General features: G+C 40.0%; 1 protein-coding gene and 1 long non-coding RNA gene across 4 annotated transcripts in view; one reads left to right on the plus strand and one right to left on the minus strand.

The window, feature by feature from the left end:
* Window positions 1-4,433, plus strand: part of FHIP2A (FHF complex subunit HOOK interacting protein 2A) — a 37,335-nt gene extending 32,902 nt beyond the window's left edge. For both annotated transcript variants that reach the window (XR_014826264.1, XM_001929362.7), the window contains exons 15-17: window positions 454-594; window positions 934-1,037; window positions 1,132-4,433. Coding sequence is in view for 1 of the 2 variants with exons in the window: in XM_001929362.7 (XP_001929397.1) it covers window positions 454-594; window positions 934-1,037; window positions 1,132-1,237 (351 nt within the window). In the remaining variant the exon portion in view is untranslated. The remainder of the gene's footprint in view (window positions 1-453; window positions 595-933; window positions 1,038-1,131) is intronic.
* Window positions 1-18,533, minus strand: part of LOC102160539 (uncharacterized) — an 81,950-nt gene that overhangs the window by 11,039 nt on the left and 52,378 nt on the right. Inside the window, exon 3 of one of the 2 annotated variants that reach the window (XR_014826336.1) lies at window positions 6,575-6,717. The exons of the other annotated variant lie outside the window; for it this stretch is intronic. This is a non-coding gene — a long non-coding RNA (uncharacterized LOC102160539). Of the gene's footprint in view, window positions 1-6,574; window positions 6,718-18,533 lie in introns of those variants that run through there. 2 annotated transcript variants of the gene reach the window in all.

Raw genomic sequence — 18,533 nt, forward strand, 5'->3', positions numbered from 1 at the left:
CTCTTCTGCGGCATATAGAGGTTCCCAGGCTAAGGGCCTAATCGGAGCTGCAGCTGCCAGCCTACGCCACAGCCATAGCAATGTGGGATCTGAGCCACGTCTGCAAACTACATCACAGGTCAGGGCAACGCCAGATCCTCAACCCACTTAGCAAGGCCAGGGATCAAACCCGCAACCTCATCGTTCCTTGTTGGATTCGTTAACCACTGAGCCATGAGACGAGAACTCCCAGATCTGCTCATTTTTTGATTGGGTTGTTTTTTTGATATTGAGCTGCATGGGTAAAGCTAATTTAGTTATAGATACTTTCATTGTAGCAGAGCATGTAGAGGGAGAAATAAGATGGTAGATTTTCCTTTCTTAAAAGGACAAGTTGAAATGGCAAATTAAGTACTCAGATATATACATTACACAGAATGTCCAATTATCGTCTTGCTTTTTCCCTCTCCACAGCCATATGATGTAAATTTGCAAGTGACGTCAGTGTTATCTAGACTTTCTCTCTTCCCTCATCCACACATACACGAGTACCTTTTGGATCCTTACGTGAACCTTGCTTCTGGCTGTAGATCCCTCTTCTCAGTGATTGTCAGGGTGAGTTATCAGCTTTGTCATGTTCTCTAGGATTGATACACCTGACCAGTTAATGTGTAATTAATGTCACATAATGAGAAATATATCTACTGTTTAGAAGTAACTTTTACTACAGAAAGTGGAGGAAAAAAGAAAGATGTATGCTTTTAAATAATATATATAACTTTTGTATTTTAAGGAATAGATGAGTCCTTTGTCAAAGATTGTTATGTGAATGGTGAATTGTTATGTGAGGGGTGACAGTCCTCATTTCGTCATAGCAAATGGAGTAGTTTTTTTAATCCCGAGAATCCCCGTGGAGCTGTTCAGGAACTGAGCTCCTTTGTCTCTGTGACTCAGGTTGTTGGAGACCTCATGGTTCGAATCCAGCGAATTCAAGACTTTACTCCCAAGCTTCTATTAGTCAGAAAGCGATTACTTGGTTTGGAACCCGAAGGCCCCGTGTAAGTCGGTGTTCTACGTGTTGTTTATCTAAAACTTTTGCCAAACTTGATGATCTGCTCATATCTTGATTTATTGCCTGCCTTCCCTTCCCAGTATTGACCACATCACGTTGCTGGAGGGTGTGATTGTGTTGGAGGAGTTCTGTAAGGAGCTGGCGGCTATTGCATTTGTGAAATACCATGCCGCCTCCACACCGTAAACAGCATCTTTCAACTAACCTGTGTACATTTCATCCAAAAAGACTCAGTTCCACCCAGTCAGAAGAGGATAAAAAGCCTTTTCAAATGAAGCATTGCTATCAACTGGACAGAACCATTCAGAACCCATTGAATGGATTGCTCTCAGTAAAATGTTGTGTGATATTGTTTTCATCGGCTTTACCATAATGGTTCTATATAAGGTTGCACGTCCTTGAATCCAGGATACAATCAAAGGGACTTCAGGAAATAAGCATTCCTAATGCCTGTGTGAAAAGCTGCAGAATTTCTGATGTTATGATTTTGATGATATTTCTGTTACTTTGCTATCCTTTTAGGTAGTGAGGCATTTTGACATTCTCTGGGACTCAAATGCTTATATTCTTTTCGTTTAATAAGTAGCAAAAAAAAAAAAAAAAACAACTAATTTTATAACTTTTTAAAGTCAGAATTCTTATCAAACAAAACATTAAAAAAAAACAAACTGTAAATGAGAAAACAGTACAATCCAGGAACCATTATATGAGTTAATAATACAAGACAAAAATGTAGAGCATCATTAACTTTCTTCAGCTTTTCTAAGAATAACAATTTAATATGATAAAGAAATTCTTGATTAATATAATAGATATATTTTTTAAAGAAACATTCTTTTACTCTCCGTGCACATAGCCATGTTAGTGACTGATTTTCATGTATGGGTCCCAGTTTATTTAAAGTTTTTCATTTTTGCAACAGCGTTGAATTTGTGTTCACCATTGGTAGTTTTGCTAAAGGAGTATTTTTTAGGGTAATTAACATGTATTGGGTTGAGACCCTTTTTTTTCCCCTTTCTCTCTGTCCCTCCCTGAAAATTGCTCCATAATTTGATTTTCTTATTGAAATACGTGGTAGTGCGTGTAGGTGGCAGCAATCAGAATGCCAATGGCCTCCTGAATGTTTACATTTTTCTTTTGATTTTGTTCAGTCTTTTGTTTTAAATCATTCTAAAGAGATTTAAAAACAAACCAACCAGCCAGTCTGTCCTGTTTACATATGAAAGAACTTGGGTAAATTGGTGCATGTGTGAAAGGGTCTGTGTGTAGGAAGGTGTGGTGTGAGTAGCTGGCAAAGCTGCGCTGTGCACAGCATGCTTGTACTTGATTAACTAAAATGGTGTTTGCGAATCCACTTTCTATTCTTCCTTTAAGTGATGCTTATCACTCAAATATTGCTTTTAAGCTTTTTGGGGTTTTGTTTTGTTTTGTTCTTAGCTGAAATATTAAGCAGCAGCACTTTCACCTTTATCTTTCCATTGACTGATATTTGGGGAGCAGACTAGCAAACCTTCCAGCCTGAAAGGAGCTGTCACTGCCCCTTCAAAGAAGTTGTTTTGTGCAGCACGTTTGCATCTGTACATTGCGTGGCACGTGCACAGAAGCATATTTTACACCTACTGCTATTTTTGTTGTATTCATTTTTCTGATTTATTTTGTAGTTAGTTTTTGCTATTTATTAAGAGCAAAATATCAAAAAATTATGAATACCATTGATTCTAGACTGCTTACCGCTGTTAAAAACAACAAAAAGACTAATTTAATGCAAGTCTTTGTTTGTTCACCCTAAGAATTTATTACACAAAACAATGAAGAAACAGGTGGGAGCTAGTTACTCTGTACATGTTTTTCTTTAAATGATTTTTAATGATGGGAAAGCGTTTTTCTGTTTGCTGTATTTATTGATGCAAGAAACACTGCAACATCTCCATTTTTAGATGTAGTTATAGTCTACTTTAATGTAGATGTATTTAAAATAAGACATTAAGAGATATTAGATATTTCTTAATGTTTTCGTTGTATTCAGTAGGTGTAAGTAATGGCAATGATGTTACCTCTCAAACCAAATACTATTTTACCCTTGATTTCACCAGTAGGACCTTATAGCTAATCCATGAAACCACGCTCAGAAAAGCTTTAACTCATATTTTTGTGTGTGTATGCTGCTTCTTAAGACGTAATTATTTTCCTAAGTTATTGTAATGACTTTGATTTGTAATCAGCTAAAGCTTAAGGTATAATTTGTTTCTCTTTTGTTTCTGTCTTTTCTTTTTTATTTTTCACATTTAGTTCAGACCTAGAGCCAGCACAAGTTCTCAGAGTGAGCTGGATTTGTTAGTGAACCATTGTCCTACAAGACTAGTCATTTTCGTACTGTCTTTCAGAAGCTGACTATTTCTTTTACTCAGTATTTGCAAAACAGTGACTGAAATGCACTGTGTCAGGTGGGAAGTACCAGCTTAAAAACCGATGGCCATAACAAGTCCCAAACTGAATTTCAGCCTTGCTGCACATTGGTATAAATACATATGCACATTCTTTTTTTTTTTTTAAACTTTCTCTCTAACAGTGTAGTCTTTGGGTTTATTTTTTTGTAATGAGCCACATTCTTTACTTGATAGAACTCAAGATTTGTCCTTAGCTAGCCAATTGTCATTGTAGTACTCACATTCTAACTATGTCATGTTCTCATAATGTATCTGTCTGTGCAATATAGAAGCTGTGAGTGGATTCATAGCTTTTTGGTTTAATTGTACATTATTGTGGGTGTATATGTATGTATATATGTGTACAGATCTATAAGGACCAAAATCCTTAGCTTGCTTACACTGTTGCTAGTGTAAAGATTATTACACCTAATTTTACGGGGCACAAGTTACGGAATTACTTCATAATTCATGGTAACATATTTCCATAAATTATTGCATTAATATACAATTACCATTTAATTATGAAGTTTATAGGTATTGACAGAAGTTACAGTGAAGTGCTAAAACCACGATTTATATGGTAATTATATTTTGGGTTGTACAATTAATCAAAATATGCATGTCATTGTGACACGATGTGTTAAAACATGATAGATAATCATATTTCTGGGCCCTGTAAAATAGTGTTACTACAATACTCTGTTTTGCCTCCTGCCTTGTTTACATTAAACAAAGGATATTTGGTAAATTTTTCTATTGAACATTGTATAGGTTACTGACAGTGTTACCAAGGCCTGGAATTCTTGGGCCATCTATGAAGAAACTCTTCAGATGGTGATTATGTACCTACTATCTCTTGAAAGGAGGTTGTAATCGAGTTCAATTTTTGTGCTAACAATGCATGCAGGACTAAGAGGGATCATCTGAAAATAAATAATGCAATTTAAACGAAATGTCGTCTTACATTTTTGTAGAATTCTAATGGAAACATTTCATTCACTGATAAGTCTAAAACAATAATTCATAACAAAAGAATGAAAGGATGATGCAGACAACAGTTAAAGGTTCATTTTAGCATTCATTTCAGAGAGAGAACAAAGAGGACTATGTGAGAGTATTTGTAGAGGGGGAATATATAGCTTGAAGAAATCTTCCTGGGTGAGCCTCATATGTATCTTCCACCCTGCTTCTTAATAATCACATCCCTAAAGAAAGCCATGTTTGTATAAGTCTTAGAAATACAATTCCTTGTAGGGATTATTTCTTAATAGATTTATAACGCATATAAACACTTTTTAACTGACTTTTAAAGCCATTAGACTCTAGGCTTATTCCATTCACCACAGTATTTGCCAAGGTCCCTTAATTGGAAACTGAAAGAAACATGTAATACATGGCACAATGAGAAAGAGAAAAATCTAGTTATTAATCCCACTGACTCATGACTCTTTTCAGCCAAAGTTACTCAAAATAGTTTTAGAAGGAAATAAAGAAGATAACAGGTTTAAGAACGCAAGAGACGGGTTGTAGTGCAGCGGAAACGAATCCCACTAGGAACCATGAGGTGCGGGTTCAATCCCTGCCCTTGCTCAGTGGGTTAAGGATCCGGCGTTGTCGTGAGCTGTGGTGTAGGTCGCAGATGAGGCTCGGATCTGGCGTTACTGTGGCTCTGGTGTAGGCTGGAGGCTACAGCCCCGATTAGACCCCTAGCCTGGGAACCTCCATATGCTGTGGGTGTGGTCCTATAAAGACAAAAGACAAAAAAAAAAAGAAGAAGAAGAAGAATGCAAGAGAGATAAGGTTTAAGGCGTTGAAGAGTTGAAATTACCTCATCTTGAACTCCTTCAAAAGAAAACTGCATTTTAGGAATGCATAATCAGCTCCCCAGTCCATAAACCTGGATCAGAATTTTGCAGTGTCTCATTAGAAAACTAGTTATCTCAAGGAAATTTAAAGAATTAAAATTGTTAAGGATGAAATTTTGTTAGAGAACTCTCAAATAAAAGCTCTATCTCTTTAGCAAAAAAAGAAAAGGCAAAAATACTGTAAGACAGTCTGATGCCAGAGGTTCCATGGAAGAAACAGAATCAGTTTTAGTTGGTCTAAGGCCAATTAAAGTTATTGCCTATGGGCCTCCCTCACAAGAAACTGGTTTTTAAGTTTACTCATTAGCCACATTATATTCATTCATTATATTCATCTAAGCCTGTTTTACATACTCTTATGATTTGACTGTTGTGTGCTTTAGAGATTTCACATTTCTAAAAATGTGTCAGAAATATATGTCATCCAAACCAAACCAAAAAAATAATTTGCTGTACCCAACAAATATTTATTGAGAACTTCCTATGAACCAAGTTTTAAGGTGCTAGGAAAACAATATGAAGAAGCATTTCTGCCCTCGAGAAGTCACAGTCTTGGTGCAATGTGCCTATAAAAATACATTACACATTGAGGAATGGTGTTAAAGCAACAACACCCAAGCATGACAGCCCAGGGAGAAGTAGTGTTGGAGGTCACCAAAAAGGGAAAATCGAAAACTCAAGTCTTGGAGTTCTCTTCATGGCTCAGCAGTTAATGAACCCGACTAGGATCCATGAGGATGTGGATTCGATCCCTGGCCTCACTCAGTGGGTTAAGGATGGGGAGTTGCCATGAGCTGTGGTGCAGGCTGACAAATGTAGCTCCCATTAGACCCCTCGCCTGGGAACTTCCATACACTGGGGGTGTGGCCCTAAAAAGCAGAAAATAAATAAAACTCAAGTCTTGATCACCCTAACTCCAAAACCAGAGAAAGATATCACCAGAAAAGAAAACTATAGGCCAACATCTTTGATGAGTGTAGACGCAAAAATTCTCAACAAAATTTTAGCCAACCGAATCCAAAAAAAGATCATACACCATGACCAGGAGGGATTCATCCCGGGTTCACAAGGATGGTTCAACATACACAAATCAATCAACATCATACACCACATTAACAAAAGTCAAAGACCACATGATCATCTCAATAGATGCAGAAAAAGCATTTGACAAAGTCCAACATCCATTCATGATAAAAACTCTTACCAAAGTGGGTATAGAGGGAACATACCTTAACATAATAAAAGCCATTTATGACAAACCCACAGCAAATATAATACTCAGTGGAGAAAAGCTGAAAGCCTTCCCACTAAAATCTGGAACAAGACAAGGATGCCACTCTCACCATTGTTATTCAACATCGTATTGGAAGTCCTAGCCACAGCAGCCAGACAAACAAAAGAAAGAAAAGGTATCAAAATAGGTATGTATCACTGTATGTAGATGACATGATACTATATATAGAAAACCCTGAGGACTCAACCCCAAAACTACTTGAACTGATCAACAAATTCAGCAAAGTAGCAGGATATAAGATTAACATTCAGAAATCAGTCGCATTTCTGTATACTAACAATGAAATATTAGAAAAGGAATACAAAAATACAATACCTTTTAAAATTGTACCCCGAAAAATCAAATACCTGGGAATACACCTGACCAAGGAGATGAAAGACTTATATGCTGAGAACTATAAAATATTAATCAAGGAAATTAAAGATGATGTAAGGAAATGGAAAGATATTCCATGCTTCTAGGTTGGAAAAATTAATATTATAAAAATGGCCATACTACCCAAAGCAATCTACAGATTCAATGCAATCCCTATAAATTTACCCATGACATTTTTCACAGAACTAGAACAAACAATCCAAACATTTATATGGAACCACAAAAGACCCAGAATTGCCAAAGCAATTCTGAGGAACAAAAACCAAGCAGGAGGCATAACTCTCCCAGACTTCAGGCAATATTACAAAGCCGCAGTCATCAAGACAGTGGTACTGGTACCAAAACAGACAGACAGACCAATGGAACAGAATAGAGAACCCGGAAATAAACCCAGACACCTATGGTCAATTAATCTTTGACAAAGGAGGCAAGAACATAAAATGGGGAAACCTAGACAGCTACATGCAAATCAATGAAACTAGAACACACCCTCACACTATGCACAAAAATACACTCAAAATGGCTGAAAACTTTAAATATAAGACAAGACACCATCGAACTCCTGGAAGAGAACATAGGCAAAACATTCTCTGACATCAACCTTACAAATGTTTTCTCAGGTCAGTCTCCCAAAGCATGAAGAAATAAGAGCAAAATAAACCAATGGGTCCTAATTAAACTGACAAGCTTTTGTACAGCAAAGGAAACCAAAAAGAAAACAAAAAGACAACAGAATGGGAAAAAAATAGTTTCAAATGATGCAACAGACAAGGGCTTAATCTCTAAAACATACAAACAACTTATACAACTCAACACCGAAAAAGCCAACAACCCAACTGAAAAATGGGCAAAGGACCTGAATAGACATTTCTCCAAGGACGATATACAGATGGCCAACAAACATATGCAAAAATGCTCAACATCACTGAATATTAGAGAAATACAAATCAAAACTACCACGAGATACCACCTCACCCCAGTCAGAATGGCCATCATTAATAAGTCCACAGATAACAAATACTGGAGGGGGTGTGGAGAAAAGGGAACCCTCCTGCACTGTTGGTGGGAATGTAAGCTTGTACAACCACTATGGAGAACGGTATGGAGGTATCTTAGAAAACTATACATAGAACTACCACATCACCCAGCAATCCCACTCTTGGGCATATATCCAGATAAAACTTGCCTTGAAAAAGACACATGTACCCGCATGTTCATTGCAGCACTATTCACAATAGCCAAGATATGGAAACAACCCAAATGTCCATCAACAGATGACTGAATTAGGAAGATGGGGTATATATACACAATGGAATACTACTCAGCCATAAAAAAAGAACAAAATAATGCCATTTGCAGCAACATGGATGGAACTAGAGACTCTCATCCTGAGTGAAGTAAGTCAGAAAAAGAAAGACAAATACCATATGATATCACTTATATCTGGAATCTAAAATATGGCACAAATGAACCTTTCCACAGAAAAGAAACTCATGGACTTGGAAAATAGACTTGTGGTTGCCAAGGGAGGAGGTTGGGGGGAATGGGATGGATTGGGAGCTTGGGGTTAAAAGATGCAGACTATAGCCTTTGGAATGGATGAGCAATGAGATCCTGCTGGGAACTATGTCTGGTCACTTTTGATGGAGCATGATAATGTGAGAAAAAAGAATGTATACATGTATGTGTAACTGGGTCACATTGCTGTACAAGAGAAAATTGACAAGACACTGTAAACCAGGTATAATGGAAAAAAATCATTATATATATATTAAAAAAAACAAAAACTCAAGTCTTGGCTGGATTATATTCTTACTTATGAGTATAGATAAGCCAGATATTCTAAGAGGTCAGAATGATAAAGTCAAGTCGGCAAGAAATGGAAAACTGTTCTGTGTTCTATTATAGTTACTGTGATTAACTGTTTCACCTTCTTCATTCTGAGACTGGTATAAAGCACTAGTGCAAATAGTTGTGCCTTTGGGCCCATATTTTTCAGTTGTTGAATAGTAATTTAGCTGTTCTGATTTAAATACCTCTTTCTAGAACTTTGATATAAAGGGAAGGCAAAAAGTTAATTGAAAATATTAAAACCAAAAGATTTAAGAAAGCTTAAAAAAATTATCTGAATATTAAGGGTAAGATCTAGTTTAGTAAAAATGTTGTAGAACCAAACCTTTCTCCTGGCTTGAACTCAGTGCTCCCTTGACCACATTCTTCATTCTCCCCTGGGTTGGGGCACAAGATCCCTAAATATCTAAGTAAGAGAGAACCAGCTGAAGTTGATGGAGACAGAAGAGGTGAATTCAGAAGCCACACACTGGGTCTGTGTGAAGAGATGGAACGTGTAACCTCCTCTGTGGTCTCCTAACTCCCATCCATTCCCGAAATGTAAGGCAGGGGTCAGGCTAGAAGGTAGGTGGACAGGCTAAGGGTCACACCTGCCAGGAAGTAAGATGAAGAGACCTGACTTCTATTTCTCTTCCTATCCTCAGTCTTTTTGAGGTAGCCTCAAGGAATTACCTGATCTCCCAGGGATGAGTCTGAGAAGTTAAAGAAAATTCAGCATGCATTATAGTTTTATATTACTCTTCCCTCTAGTCGGACTAGTCAATATACTAAGGAGTTGACAGAGATTCTCTTTTAAAGGGCATTAAGGTATTAATTCTCTTGACTAAGTCATGAAATCCTAACTCAAAAGTAGGACCCATGAGGACTGTCAGAATGTCAAATAGCACTATGGGTCACTATTGCTGTCATTGCAAAGGTGAAGAGGTAGGGATGAGGACACAAGAAGATAACCTTTGAGTCTTGCAGCTTAGTTTCACAATTGGTACCCATATTATGTGAATTCATCCACATGTGGTCATTTCATTAATTCTTAACAAAATATTTAATTCCAATGATGTGCTAAACTTTTCAGGGATAATATTCAAGTTAGAGAATCCAAATGAGCCAAGAATACATCCTGGGTCTAACAGACCATTCCTTTTTTTTTTTTTCGTCTTTTTGCCTTTTCTACGGCCGCTCCCAAGGCATATGGAGGTTCCCAGGCTAGGGGTCCAATCGGAATTGTAGCTGCTGCCCTACACCACAGCCACAGCAACGTGGGATCCAAGCCATGTCTGCAAACTACACCACAGCTCACAGCAACACCGGATCCTTAACCCACTGAGCAAGGGCAGGGATCGAACCCGCAACCTCATGGTTCCTAGTCAGATTCGTTAACCACTGTGCCACGACGGGAACTCCCAGACCATTCTTTTTCAAAACACATTTTTTGGTTGAGAACTATAACCAGAATTGCAAGCTTGAAGAACTATCTGTGGCTCAAGGAAAAAAAAAAAAAAAGAGCAAGTGACACACCCAGCCTGTGAGACTAGAGAAAACAAAGCAAAAGCATCTCCAAGTCGGTTACTGCCTCAGGCCTGTAATTTATGAGTAAGGAATCATAAAAATCAATTCCACTGTAATGCAGAAAGATGAGATGGCACGCAAATTCGCTGTAGTCTGGATAAAGTTATATTTCAAGGCCCTGAAGATGAGATTCATTTATGTAATAGCATGAGAAATGCATTCCTCATTCCACTCACAAGTAGAATAGCATGTAGGGTTTTAATTGATTAGACTTCCCAGGAGAACCATGTACGGGAGATTTCTAGAGGGAAACAAATTAGCCATTCCTTAAACATTATTCTTCCATGTTTAAAATATGCTTTCCTTCTTAAATCTCTTTATCCTGTCCCTCTTATCAACACTATAGCAAGTCACAAAGCTTTTTACGGTTGCGTAATCTTTGTTGGCTGCTTCCATTGTTTGATAGTCCTGCAATCTTTATTTCCACTCCATTTTAGAAATGATTAGGAAATAGAACATCTTTTTCTTGAGTTGAATTAGTGTTGGGCTCCAACAGAAATGGAAGTTGAGAAGAAAACATCTCCTTTTAGGACACAAATCTTACCCCAACAGTCCAAGTACATTGGACTCCTTGACAAGAAACAATAAACATGCTTTATTTTACAAAGACCTGCATTTTCCTTAAAGTGATACAGCTTCAAGTAAGACTTTCTCTCTTACTGTCGGTAGGAGCGCATGACTCGCTGGAATTTGGGTTCAAAACCACATCCCGAAAAGAATAAAACCGTAAACGCAAAAGTGTGCAGCAATTTCTGGGTGTTTTTTCTTTGGAATTTGACATTGAAATAAAATTTGCACAGTTCTTAGTGGTTGAAATCGTCATGCATAGCTTATAATATAATTGATATTCATTGAGTTCTGAGACTTTCAAAGAAAAAGCTGATATATATCTTGCCAAGTAGTGTTTTGCTCATTTATTATCACTTTTATTTCAATAGAAAGAAAAAGACTAGGGAAGTGTAATTAATTTGACATAGATAATTCTAGGCTGAGCATTTCAATATCAACACCATTTTAAGGCCACTATGAAAAGTTCTTTGTCCTTATTATACAGATTGTCACTGCTATACCTTCTGATACAAGACCATTGTGTTGGGCCCTTCCTCCAGTGAGCTATGTGATCAATCACTCAACCAAAGCCATTAACGTCTTAAAATAGAAATCCTCACTATCAGCCTTTTTTGGTTAAGAAAGATGTTGGAGAGATGTAAATGCTGAGTTTTTCTGCTGGTTCCGGGGTTATTTTTAGAAAGACCTTGCAGGTTCCTCAGACCCTGCATTACATTTTTTTTTTTAATCTGCAAACTCTTCAGAAATTCCCACATCACCATGGAAGCTAAGTTGATCCCTCTATCTTACAGTTATTTTTTAAAAAAAAAAAGAAAAAAGAAGATATTTTACAGGACTGGTTAAGCTGCTTTCAGCATCTCTATTCTCAAGACCACTGACATCAAGAGGCTACACCACTTACACAAAAGGCAGGGCTCTGCCCGCCTCATGTGACTTTCTGAAATGATCCTACTTAGAGTGGAAAAAAACCTTCCAGCTAGATACACAAAGCACTATCAGTGAGTGCTGTGTTCGTAAATGTTGAGATCTGAGGTCCAAAAGGAACTGTACTGTGTCTCAGGATTATAGTAACATCATTTGTGATGCTGAACCAAGATTTACTAAACCCCTGTTTGGCTGTGGTAAGGAGAGGCGAGTCCAAGAAAGTGTGCATCTTCAAGAGGTTTACTTTTTTTTTTTTTTTTTTGGTCTTTTTGCCTTTTCTAGGGCTGCTCCCATGGCATATGGAGGTTCCCAGGCTAGGGGTCGAATTGGAGCTGTAGCCGCCGGCCTACACCAGAGCCTCAGCAACACAGGATCCGAGCCGCCTCTGCAACCCACACCACAGCTCATGGCAACACGGGATCCTTAACCCACTGAGCAAGGCCAGGGATCGAACCCGCAACCTCATCGTTCCTAGTCAGTTTCGTTAACCACTGAGCCACGATGGGAACTCCAAGAGGTTTACTTTTTAAAGCAGAGGGTATAAGGCAAGTTCTGTGTTGGATATTATCTTCTTGTCTTTCAATTCCAAATCCACTCTTCTCTGTTCTGCCTTATGATGCTGGGCTGGGATTCCACAAATTGATTTCTTCTTTACTAGCTGACTTTCCACTAGGCTTTGTCCATAAGGGGCTCCAGAGGAAGAAGGGGAAAGCAGAGGGCAGAAGGAACTTTGAGTTTACTTGCTGCTCCCGATGTACAACTCAGCAATGGGTGCTCAGAAGGTGGTTTTGGGCTCTGTATCACTTAAGCTCTCCTAGAAAGAGCTTCATCTGGCCTCCCAGAGGCAGCAGCAGCAGCAGCACAGCAGCAGACCCTCCCAGTGGCCTGAGCCCCAGCTTTCCAGGGCCCTTCCTGGGTGATTACTCCTGGATGACCACAGAGAATGACCCTTCTTCCCTCTCAGCTCTCTGACATTAGTGCCACCAATTCCCATGTTAAATTCCCTCTACTGAAATCTCCATGTTTGGTTTCTAGTGTCCTGACAGGACCCATCTCAATGGCAGCATCTTCCCCTATGAACCTCAGTGTACCAGGGTCAGGGAGGGGGAAGGGACAACCCACAGAACTTCCCAAGGCTGCTGATGTTCTCCTAGTATATTTCTTCATTCCTTAGTGAGGACAATGCCATCTGGACCCCATCTAGAGACAGGGTTGGGTTTTCATGCCCCAAGTAAATCTACATTCCTGTCCCCCGAAGTATTTGGATTCTCTACAATACACTAGGAAGTTCTGGCAGCTCGGCTCATTGAATGTAGGCCACCAATGAGTACACACATCATTAAATCAACCAAGAAAACTGCTAGAGTCACTTCCAGCTGGGTGAGCTAACACATTAAATTTAGACTCAGATAAATACACCCAAGTCCATACATTTGGCCTGATTTAATGTTATGTTTTATTTCCCTTGATTCCATTCTCAAAATAAAGTTACTTCCCACTTCCTTCCATGCTGCCCTTGGAAGCAAGTTGTGATGTGCAGCCCAGGCTGAAGAACTGGGGAGTAATACTATCCTGTTAAAGGTGGAGTGTCTACATAAATTATTTGCCATTCGCCAAAGAAAATTTATATTCCCCTCCCCAATTTATTTATTTACTCAATCATTTGTATCAATATCGACTCATGGATATTTATCTGCTACTTTGGGTTATAAGCCAATATTGCTTCATCGATTTTGCTGCTCAAGTTGTTCCAACTTGGGCCACTGGGAGCTCTTTCAGTTGGCTCCTGTACTCCGCTGATGCACCCCCATCAATGCTGGGATTTCTTTTTGATTTTTAGCATTTCCTGACTTTCTGGCACTGCAAGATGTTCCAGGCTCATCTCCTGTATTTCTTGCCCTAATCCTAGAATCAGCAGTTTCTTCAAGGAGCACCAGGTCCATTAAAAAAAAAAAAAAGAGAGAGAGAGAGTTCTGCAGCAATGCATTGACTTGGCATGCTGCTTTGGGTTCAAATAGCCTAAGAAAGGCTGTCGGACTAAATGTATGACATTTATAAAGCATATGAGCACTGCCAACTAAAAAAAAAAATGCGCAATTTAAGAGTCATGCATTGTTTTATTTGGTGCAAAATGAGGACTACAGCTTAGGAGATGGCATTTCAGATAGCTCTGAAAAACTCCAAAGAGGTTGGGGGAAGTGTCAGGACATATGTGATTTTGGTAAAGGGGGAGGTATATGCAATCAAACACGCATCTTGCAGAAGGTTACTGCTATTGGCGAGGAGCAGATGTCACCATGAAGGATTTTAGTCCTTTCCTAGATATGGGGAGATGCAATAACTGGGCTCATAAAATTTTCTCCCGAAAATATCTATCTGAAGACCTGTTCTGCCAGTTTCCCCAGAGCACAGAGGGCCTCATTCCTGATCTCCACCTTGAACTCTTTCAGGGTGTTGAGGGTCAGCAGCTGCAGCAGCTCATGGGTGGATCCTTGTAGAGGAAGATGCCAAGTGCCCAGAATGACTCAGGATGGCAGGATGGGTGACAGAGTGGGAAAAGCAGTGGGACTCATTTCAGAGAAGGCAATGTGCATGTCGACAGAAGGGAAACCTCCACGGTCTCCAATATCTTTGTGGCCACACACCAGTTCTCAATTTTAGACTTTTTATGTTATTTCCAAAGGAATCATACACTGACAGGACTGAAGGAAGTTTTCAAATTCAGCGTTACACCTCTGTCCTGTTACCTATGGTGTGCTATGAATTATTACCTGATACAAATCCTGTACTAAGCTTGTAACTAGAACTGTATCTTTTGCGCTAAAAATATTAACTTGCTAAAGATAACCATTTACAATCCACTAGTTTTTAATACCTGATTTTTGCATTTCTTCCTTTTAAAATTATTTGGGAGATTCCAAAAGTGGAGGGGACCTAGATCTCTCTGGGCTCCAGAGGCCCTGGGGTATAGAGATTTTCCTTTCTTCTGACAAAACTGGTTTGCTGAAATCTGTACAGATGAGAACGCAATTACTCTCAAGTAGGAAAACCCACTTCGATTTTGTACACTCTGCTCTGTAAAGGGCAGCATTTATGTATCTTAAGCTGTATCTTGAAAGCTTTCCTGTCTCAGAAGCTCGCCTGCATTAAACATGAGATGCTGATAAGTGCTGTTGCCACAGGGAATTGCAGGCAGCTCTTCGAAGCCCTGGATGATCTCAGCGCTGTGGGAAGGGCACTCGGAGGAGGGCTTTGGGCTAGCTGAGGCTGTGTGCAATGTGGGAAGGAAGACTGGTGTGGATTTTGACTGCAGAGGGATCAGATTTTGATGCTTTTCTTTACTTAAACGATTGATTGTTCTGCTTCACAGCCTGTATGTGACATGCTGGGAGGACATGCCTTGGCTCACTGAGGGATGATAAAAACCCTCCTCCAAGGGGGAAGAGAAGAAAAAGAAGAAAGGAGGTGTTCCTGTCATAGCTGAGTGTTTAACAAATCTGACTAGCATCCCTGAGGACGCAGGTTCGAAGGTTCGATCCCTGGCCTCGCTCAGTGGGTTAAGGATCCGGCATTGCCGTGAGCTGTGGTGAAGGTTGCAGATGTGGCTTGGATCCTGTGTTGCTGTGGCTGTGGCGTAGGCCAGCAGCTGTAGCTCCAATTTGACCCTTAGCCTGGGAACCTCCATCTGCCACAGGTGTGGCCCTAAAAAGAAAAAAAAGAAAAGAAGAAGAAGAAAGGAGAATTAAGAAAGGAACGGAAGATTCTGAGGGAAGAAAGAAGCTCAAGGAGAAAGGACTGCGGGAGGGCACAGAAGAGACCCCAGCCCCCAGCCTCTAGCTGACCAGCCCCCTCCTCCTGTGGTTTCTCCATCCCTCGGGTCTGGCTGGTATCTGGGCCCTGGCTCCTCTTCCTCTCTCTGCCATTTGTTCCTTCCTCCCTACTTCCCAACCTCACCCCAAGCTTTCCTTCACCACCGAGTATAAGTTTGGCACTGTCCCAGCTCTGGGACCACACTTGTCCTCAAAGAGAACAGAAGGTCCCCAAGGAGCTTGCAGGTCTATGCTATCTCTGGTCCTGCTCCACATTTGGCACTGGACCTAGTGATGAAGGATTTGGCTTGTTCTCATGACTTGCTCCTGTGAGCAGCTCCCCCACATCTCCTCCCTCCCTCCCTACCCGGCATTGCAGTCCAGACTCCATCACCGCCCACCTGTGAAGCCTCAGCCACCTTCCCTAAGCCTCGGCTTCCCCATCTGTAAAATGGGAGTGGTACAAGCTACCTCAGAGGGTTGTTGTAAGGACTCAAAAGAGGGAATAGTATCCTAGTGCTGTGCCTGGAACCAAGCAGGCACCAGACAAATAACGGGCCCCTCCACTGCTCCTCAACTGTCGCCCACCCCAGATTCCTAGGCTGATTGAATTGAGCTGGTGGAAAGGGCTTTTGCAGAAACTTTCTGGATAGGATCGCCAGGTGGTTTTGATGTGCAATAAAGTTTTCTTCACAGCAATTAGTCTTTCCCTACATGCTGGATGCAGGGCCCAGGTCTGCACTGTGGCCCACTGTCCCTGTCCCCACCCCCCACCCCCGTGAGACTTCTCCTCAACTGCCTCCCCGCCATGTCCCCCAGGGTGCCCCACTACCTTGGACTTCTGCCCCCACACATGGGAAAGAGTTAAACTGAACATTCTAACAAAGAATTTGTTTTGTTAAATATATACACTTTCCCAGAACCTATAACTGTTGCTGTGATTTTTTTTTTCCTGTAAACTTACAGAGAACAATTCTAGCTCAGCATTCCCCGTGTCAATAAGCACTTCACAGCTTTTACCTGCAGCTGTCACTCCTGACAACTAAGAACTAGTCTGAAAACTCTGTCCCAGGTTTATGGTTCCAAATCCACTGCTGACATGTCAGGAAGGGACACACATATTATGAATTCAAGGGAGCTTTCAAAGGGCAGGCCCATGCCCAGCCAGTCATTGCCTGAAAGGGGTGCAGGCAAAGTTAGAAGCAGGCTTTGGGCCTTATTACCAGAGAAGCAATGAGAAGACTGACCCCAGGCCTGGCTAAACAGTTACCATGTATTGCCACAGGAGGGCGATGTCTCCAAACAGTCTTTCTGACCACCAGGCATGGCAGTACCTGGGGGGTGAGTTCCAGCCTGAGTTTCCAATTCCTTCTGTTAGTAGGGCATTTGGAAATCGTGAGGCTACCTGAACGCCTAGCAAGCTTTTATTAAGCTTTAGACAACAAAACAATTGAATGCAGAATTTTACATTCAACCAGATACACTAAGTCAATGGATCTCAATCCTGCCTGAAGATGAGAATCACTTAAAGATATTTAAAAACTATAGTTGCCTGAGCCCCAGAAAAGGCCAATTAAGTCAGAGTTTTGGGAAGATGAAGCAGTGGTATTTGCATATTTTTAAAGCTCCCCAGTAGTTTCCTGGTGGCTCAACAGTTTAAGGATTTAGTGTTGTCACTGCTATGGTGTGGGTTCGATCCCTGGCTCTGAGAACTTCTGCATGCTGTGGATGAGATTTTTTAAAAAAGAAAAAGAAAAAACAAAAAGAAAGAAAAGAATAGCTCCCCAGTGATTCTAATATTCACTCTAGTTGGGACTTTGGTGACAGGCATCAATGGAAAACTTATGGGAGAAATCTTAATTTTGGAAAATTCTTTCATGTCTTTTCCTGCAAATTGGGATGTCTCTATTGATATTTGATTTTAGAGGTAGAACTGCTTACCGCTCATGGAAGGGATCCTCTAGAAGGGATCAATGGTTGAGAACCGCTGATCTGTATAAACTCATCTTGCCTGTGGAAACCCATATTCAATAACAGCTTTCCAGAGCTAACACCCAGGTACAAATTAGACTGTCAGATATGAAAGTAGCTAGGATTCTGACAAAACTGAGGCCAGAGGAGTTTAATTTTTTTTTTTTTAAGAAAAGGGGGAAGAAAACTTACATGAGTTTTTCTTACCCCTGCACATAGACTTTTCTCGAAACATCAGAAAATATTAAAAAATAAAATCATCTACAACCCCTCTATCACTACTGACATTTTATGTATTTGCAGTATTTTATACATAAATGTATATTTTTTAATCTGTGTGATCCACATAATTTTATTTTATCCTTTTTACCGTAACATTATAGTATGTACATTTTCTGTGCTTTAAAAAGTTCTCTAACCCTCTTACACTGTTGGTGGGAATGTCAGTTGTTACAGCTGCTATGGAAAATAGTATGGAGGTTCCTCAGAAAACTAAAGATAGAGTTACCATATGATCCAGCAATCCCACTCCTGGGCATATATCCAGACAAAACTATAATTCAAAAAATACATGCACCCCAATGTTCATAGCAGCACTATTCACAATAGCCAAGACATAGAAACAACCTAATGTCCATCAATAGATGAATGGATATAGAAGATGTGGTACATATGTGCAATGGAATACCACTTAGCCATGAAAAAGAATGGAATAATGGCATTTACAGCAACATGGATGCAACCAGAGATTCTCATACTAATTGAAGTCGGTCAGAAAGAAAAAGACAAATACCACATGATATCACTTATACGTGGAATCTAAAATAT

This window comes from Sus scrofa, chromosome 14, assembly GCF_054392235.1.
Source record: "Sus scrofa isolate SSC_HxYL_T2T_F1_AM1 chromosome 14, Sscrofa_HxYL_maternal_Yorkshire_Landrace_v2.0, whole genome shotgun sequence".
NCBI classification, from domain to species: Eukaryota; Metazoa; Chordata; class Mammalia; order Artiodactyla; family Suidae; genus Sus; species Sus scrofa.